The sequence below is a fragment of the Poecilia reticulata genome, linkage group LG2, assembly GCF_000633615.1.
Source record: "Poecilia reticulata strain Guanapo linkage group LG2, Guppy_female_1.0+MT, whole genome shotgun sequence".
Classification (NCBI taxonomy): domain Eukaryota; kingdom Metazoa; phylum Chordata; class Actinopteri; order Cyprinodontiformes; family Poeciliidae; genus Poecilia; species Poecilia reticulata.
Genome location: NC_024332.1, coordinates 15,093,270 through 15,100,533, shown reverse-complemented (window position 1 = coordinate 15,100,533; position 7,264 = coordinate 15,093,270). Strand labels below are relative to the sequence as shown.

The window sequence follows — 7,264 nt, the reverse complement described above, 5'->3', positions numbered from 1 at the left end:
TGTCTTTTTTTGGAGGAATGCTGAAAATGCACAAAGCAGTAAATCATTAACCATGAAAAGCCACGTTATGTGCTCAACACTGAGTGTGAGTCGGCCTTCATAACAATAGAGCTTCATCAAACACGGCTCATTTTAGTGACAGCCGGCTGAACTCTTGTGGTTGGCAGATATGAGACTAAATGGGCAAAAAAACCCTGATTTTTGTTAACTTGTTGCATTAAATGAAGAACTTGAGTAAAGTTATTTAAAACCTTCAAATTAATTCTTTAAATATGAGGGTTTTTTTGACTAACATTTTGTTAAAATCTGATCTCACATCAAGCAAGTTACTCACTTAAACACCCAGTAAGTTAAATAAACTTTGCTGTACAAACACACATTTCTCACTCCAATGTTTTTAAGTACATCTTTACTAAACACTTTACATGCCAMTATATGTACATTCAAATGCTACAAACAAAAAATATAAACTAGCACAGCAACATTTTAGTCAGCAACCACTAGAAGGCGACATTACATCTTCTACAACCCGTTCATTTCCTTTCAACAATTTATTTCAATAAATAAAGTGTCTTTACTTATAGCCTCTACTTTGTTTTCTATGAAACTCAGAGGAGGTCCTGCTGTGGTGCTGACGTGAATGTTGATGCAGCAGAAATAATGAGCCGACAGTCTGACCCAGAGCGTCATCGCCGAGTCTCCTTTTCCATCAGGTCTTTAGCCTCGTTGATCTTTGCAGCGAGATATGGAGAGCCGCCTACAAACAAACACGACTCAGTCTGACCTTTGACACTTGAAGACATTCGAACAAGCTCAAAAAAAAATTATCAACGTAACATTTAAAATTCAGGGTTTCCAAAGGTTTGAGTGTAAATTTCATTCTGTTCAACTACAGGCAGCTGCTCACAAACTTGTCAGACAGCGACAACAATGTTCAACCAACTCAAAGGAGGAAAAGTTAAATTTGACAGTTTTATAGATTACTTTGCTTSTATTCCTATCTTGTGAAAATGCTTGTTTTAGGGAGCATCTATGGAGCAGATGGTGTAAAGTTACCTTTATCTGGGTGATTTAGGACCATGATCCTCCGATGTGCCTCACGTACTTTGGTCTTTGTGGCAGCTGGGCTGAATACAACACATGAAGGTTATCGTTACTATCATTAGCCTCATGTGTTAGCATGAATGCTAACAGACTTAAATGCTCACCTGACGCCCAGAATGAGGCCTGCCTCTCGCCTCGACATCTTCTGCTCAAAACCTCCTTTGTAATAAGACGAGAATCCCTGAGGGGACAGAAGATGGTTGGAGCTGGAGTACTGACCAGGAAACTGATGTTTGTTTTTTAGACTTTTCAAGAATTTCCACGACTAACAATTTTCAAGCAAACTTCAAAAATGTTGCAAAAAAAAAGAAGAAAAATGCTTATTAGGTATGTTTCCATCTGTTGGTTTGGAGCGAATCAACCAGGCTACACAAAGCGCAATTTCGTCAGATATTAGACTCTTAAGTTGTAGTAGGTTGAAAACTAACAATTTAATACACATTTTTAAAAGATGTAGAGAGCTCTCCCCTCTGAACTGGAAGTTTGAAATATTTTTTTTCTGAGTTTCATGCCTCTGGTAAGGCAAAGATCCTCCAGTGGATTAGAACTTGTTCAACAAATGTGTTTCCATTTTCACTTCAGCACATCAACCAAAACCCACTTTAAGCGAGTGTAAAAACTTTTTTTTTTTGCAAAATTAAGTTATTTTGAATTTTACAATTTCCATCAACCTTTTCTTATACAATATTTCAAAATGCACATAATAAGCGTTAATGAAAACATGGTTTACGAGATGAACTACTGGTTTTTTATTCAGTGAGAGAAACACAACAAAATATTTATCTGATCTGAACATCACAACTACGCTCAGGTAATATTTTACTTACTGCTGAGGGCATCTTCTTGACCGTTTCAGAGAAAGCCTGYCCCAGGGGCTTCCACAGCTGGAACGCATAACGGCCTGGGGACAAAAAAAACCCCCAACAAAAAAACAGGATAAACAAATATTTTAAAATACAAGGCAGAAAAAATGATCCTGTACCTGTTTGTATTTAACCAATAAAGGTTTCAGCAGCACAGGCATTAGCAGTAAAGGAATAACTCTTAAAGCAGGCTACATTTATTTTATTCTGGGGAATGAGTTATTTTTACCTGCAAAACCYGCTGCAGCAACACCAAGGCCAACTGCGATCAGAGTCCCTCCCTGTCAACAAGACRAGGTTAAAATGGTAAGTAAACACACCATATGAAGGCTCTGCTACAGCGTGATCCTCATCAGCCTGGAAAAAGAACCCATCTTTATCACACTATTAAATTCCTAATGTTACCATCCCAATAACGTTTTAGTGGCTAAAGAGGTAAATCAGACGTAGGATGTTTTCTTTGTGCCTTCAACAAATATATTTGTGTAATTACACATCCGCCATCAGTTTCCCCCCCAAAAAAAGCATAAACTCCAAATGAACTTCATAAAATTAATGCAGGTTATTAAGTGGGTGAATGAAAGAGGAGAAATGTAATAATAGAAACTTATTAGGCAACAAAGAAACATGTAAAACTATTTGACGTTCCCACACATTCTTCCTGTCTAAATGTCAACCTGTTCCACACTCAGATCTGCAGACCTCTCATTACGGTTTTAAAGTGGGAATAAAAGACAAACAGTTTGAAACTAATATTTACAATTATTCACATTTTGAGTGTCTGGCYTAWTCCCCCAGCCACAGAAGATGGTTTCAATTGGCTTTAATTTCCATCCCTTGTTGACAGCAGAAACATTTTTCCAGACTTATCCAGATCTAAAAACACTTTCATAAAATCCTAAACCTTTCATAAAAACCTTAAAGTCTGCAGAGTAACTCTGACTGTTACTCTGAATACCCTCAAACACGTCCAGAATGCTGCATGATGACATATAGTTTAATCATGATCAAATTAGTATATTACAATTTAGTCTGGAAATRAATATTATATCATTTATATTAAAACTTTTTACAACAAGACTGATTACTGCATGTTATTTTTCATGAGATTCACTCAGTTTAAGTTCAGTATTTAGTATCTTATGTACAAAAAGGTCACGACACGAACATGCATTATAACCTCAAACAGTCGTTAAGGTAAAATTAATATGCAGATAAAATTGATACATTTTCTCATTAAGAACCAACGAAGTAATTTTGCATCAAGCAGCGACTAAAAGCTGCTTCACCTGAACACACGTTTCTGATGTAACCGAGCTTGACGCCGTTAGCGGTCACCGCGGCGGTTACCATCACAGACTTTCATTAAATCTCACTATATTCATTTGACAGACGCTAAAAAGACTCACCGACCACAACCCGGACACTTACCAACCGTCTGTCTATCTCTGCGTCACTYCTAATATTTGTTTTAGGGGAATATTCGGCATGTCGCATTATTTCATCCACCGCTGCTGCGCCGGTCTTCGCCATGTTGCCTTTCTGACGTCACGTTTGGTATCACGTTTTGTATTGTGTATCCGCTCGTCCCTTTCAAAATAAAATTCACCACTTAAATGTTTATGGCCACTTCCTGCTAGTGCGCAAACCCTTCCGCAAACCGACCTAAAGCGATTCCGTTCCTTTCCTCCTGTGCTCTTGTGCGAGACACTAAGGAGCAGCTTCCTCTGACTTGTTTTCCTTTTTAAAAAATGTCATGTAATAATAATAATTTTCACAGATTGAATTAATTGAAAACAAAGAACAAGTACAGTGTGCCAAGTAAAGAAATAATAAAAAAAACATGCAGACTTAATTAATTAACAATAAAAAAATAAAATCAAAACTTTTTGATAATTCAGTCCCCTACAGTGACTGAATTATTGAAATTCAGTCATTAAATAAGACAATCCTTTGTACTGGAAAAGATATAGCCTACACAAATAATAATAATATCAAATTTAAATTATTTTTGTTTTTCATTGTGCCTTTTTGTATTAATTGTAAAAATAAAATCAACAAAAGGTTTAAAAAGCTGAAAGCAAGAACAAAAGTTATCTATTATGTCATTATGAGTTTGCTAAAAGGCTGAGAGAAAAATAAAACTTCCACGTTGATGTTAAAAAAAAAACGTTAACCAACTGCATGTGAGAGAGAATAAGTTTTAATTTATTTTAAAGTTTCCACTTTATGTAATGGTAATTCATTCTCATTCATTTCAGTACTATTTMATTCTATAATRTCAGATTTATTTTAACATCTCACTCTCTTAATTTATTACATTTTTATTAAGGAATCAATTTTAATGTAAAATACTGAAGAGCCAGAAACTCAATCTCCTCTTAATACTCTACATTTTGCCTTTTATWATGAGTTTGTTTGCATGTSAGACAAATAAACATCTTCTACACAAACACTACATGTCGAACTTTCAAGGACGCATCTAAGAGCTACATGGGAATACAGACACCTATACTAGATGCCTTATAGCATCTTCAGTTATATTTAGGTGATTTGCACCTAGAAATTTGCTGAAGGCTGAAGCATTTTTAGGAAAAAAATTATGGGTTTTATTCATCATGTAGACAGCTTTAATAAGTGTTGGTTCATCAAATGTAAATATGTTGAACATTTCCTAATTTGCAAGAAGAAAAAATAAAAACATTTCGCATAGAGGCCTGTGTAGAAATTGTAAATTCAGAAGATGAAGATTTCTAAGGGATTGAAAAAAGTTATTAAAATAGTCTTTAATTTACCYTTATTGTAGCTAAAGTCATAATTCAAGAAGAACGTACTGAATTACCTTTTYAATTTATGTCAGACGGCTGAATGTTCCGGTTTCATCACTGAACAATTAATTATCACTTAAGTATCTGTAGTTTAGAAATTACAAAGCATCTGCAGGATAAAGTCAAAGTTTATAATGGCAACATTATAAACTTAATAAATGTACTTGGATAAACTTAAGTTGATTACTTTTAACAAATTAACTCAATCTTTTTAAGTTGGATCACCCGTTTTCTTTTTCCAATGCAACAAATAATAACTTGTTAAATTGCATTGACTCTTGTTATTCCTGTTAATGACGAACTCCAGAATGATCTGACTGATCGTCTCCTCGCCTGCAATGAATCACTTTTCAACTTAACCAAACAAAGAGATGAGCTGAACGTCCGGCTAATTGAGTCTCTTAAAGAGGGAATCGWTGATGGATTGTCTCTGCAGAGTAAGCCCTAAACACCATACAGTTTTTTTATTTAATAAAAAAATATTGATAGGGTAGGTATTTGTGTATTAATTTTAAAATATATATATATGACCAAAAACCCGATGTGGTGCAGATTAATGTTTTTGTTTCAACTTCCAAGCTCTTTTTTCTGATCTATTTTCAGATAACTCCATGGATAATATGACAGAAACAATTGATCTCCCCGCACTTTCTGTCATTCTAACTGCATCTCGCCAAGAAAGTGAGAAAAAACTTTCTTTCCTATCCAAAGACAAAGACCTGCTGAAYGCTAAGCTTGGTGAAACGACTAAAGAGTTGCTGCGGCTTTGTCATTTGTGTGAAACAAAGTCTTTAGTTTTCTTTGATAAAGATGGATGAAGTGAAGTGAAAGTCAAGACAAAATTGGTCTAAATTATCTGGCATGTTCACTCCATTTAAATGCATTTAAATATGTATATATATGTAGGAATTTGTGGCATTTACAAATCTGAAATGTTTTACATTAAAATAAAACATTGTTCTAACAATATGTTATTGACGTTTGCACAGTAAATGATTAAGTCTGTCCAATATTTATACTGTGCTGGCAGGAAAAGAAGTTATRTTGTAATGTGAGCAATATGTATTTTATAATAAGATGATAGGTAGTATATTGTWCCGACAAAAACACAGTATTAGTACAATAACATTTTCATGCCACAATTTAGATTATAATTCCTTCTGGYCCGCATATAARCAGTCTGAACATTTTGCAGTGATATTTCACAATGAAAGAAATATTAAGAATTGATCTTCATGTAAATTCTTGAACATCTGGACTTGATTCTCTTCTTTCAGACACAACGTGTCCTGACGTGTGGCTGACGTTCAATCATTCTTGTTACYGTTTCTTAGGTAATGGCTCCTGGGACGAAGGCAGAGCAAACTGCACGAGCGAAGGAGGAGATCTGGTGGTGATAAATAATCCTGAGGAGAAGGTGATGAGAGATTTCAGAGGGACGCTACTGATTAAGTTTAGAAAAAGAGAAATTTAAGTTACGATGTTATGTAATACAGTCAGCAGGCATGTTGTTTTATATTCTCTGTATAGTTTTATGTAAAGATAAAAGACTCAACCAGATTTTCCACTGACAAGAAGTTTCCTCTAAAACATTTGAATTGATATTTAGCAATAATTTGATTAGTGGTTGAAATAAGGTAATGAAGCGAGGAATTCTTTTAAATAAATCAATTATCAAAACTAAAAGAAACCTTTTCATGTCAACATTTTACAGAATTTTCTTGCTGGATTGGGGCTGGATGCTTGGATTGGTTTGAGAAAAACTGAGGGATCCTGGCTGTGGGTTGATGGAACCACTCCGAATTTCACGTAAGGATCCAGTTTTTTATTGAGYGCCAGCAGTGACTCTAGATGTTGTTTCCTTCAGTTTGCAACATGGTTTCTGCATAAACCCTTCATGTTTGTGTAAAGTCGTGTTGTCAAATATCAACAAGAAGTTAGATCAAATTGAATTTAAGTATTTCATTTTAATAAGTCGCAGCCTCAAAACCGTTGAATTTTATTTTTAGCATTGTTATTAAATTTACTATCTGATCTGACTACAATCTTTAATGTTCTCATGATGAACTGCTCATGTTCAAAAACTCGAGAGTGTGATCTAAGTGGGGATGAAGTTTATGTGAAATTTAAAGCATTTCAAGGTTTACTTAGTTGGTAGAACTGATTTTTTTTAAAAAAAGAAAAGTTTTAAATGCTTTTGTCTCAATGTTTTGTTCATCTGACTGCCTGTTAAATTCTGATGCAAAAGGAAAAAAGTTCCATGRTTCTCTCTTTCTCAACTCTGTCAGATCCTGGAGCTTCAATCAGCCTGATAACTTTGATGGAGRCCCAACATGGGGTGATGAGGACTGTGCACATATCACATCGWATGCCGGTGCACCTTGGAATGATCTTCCATGTGATGCCAACAGATGGTGGATTTGTGAAAAAATACCAACAATGTTTGCTCCATAATTTTTGAAAATGATT

At 34.9% G+C, this 7,264-nt stretch overlaps 2 protein-coding genes across 2 annotated transcripts; one reads left to right on the top strand and one right to left on the bottom strand.

Moving 5' to 3' along the window:
• Positions 1-392: 392 nt before the first annotated feature.
• On the bottom strand, positions 393-3,544 carry dnajc15 (DnaJ (Hsp40) homolog, subfamily C, member 15). The gene is made up of 6 exons (XM_008432874.2): positions 3,399-3,544; positions 2,197-2,248; positions 1,932-2,005; positions 1,209-1,285; positions 1,057-1,127; positions 393-757 (listed from the first exon to the last, which is right to left on the bottom strand). Exons 1-6 carry the CDS (start codon positions 3,498-3,500, stop codon positions 687-689), a joined length of 447 nt encoding a protein of 148 aa, XP_008431096.1. The 5' UTR covers positions 3,501-3,544; the 3' UTR covers positions 393-686.
• Positions 2,256-7,264, top strand: LOC103480502 (C-type lectin domain family 10 member A-like). Its single transcript, XM_017308638.1, is given in 7 exon segments — positions 2,256-2,571; positions 5,091-5,232; positions 5,399-5,476; positions 6,073-6,212; positions 6,510-6,604; positions 7,084-7,218; positions 7,220-7,264. Coding segments are annotated over 7 exon segments (654 nt in total). The 5' UTR covers positions 2,256-2,544; the 3' UTR covers positions 7,257-7,264.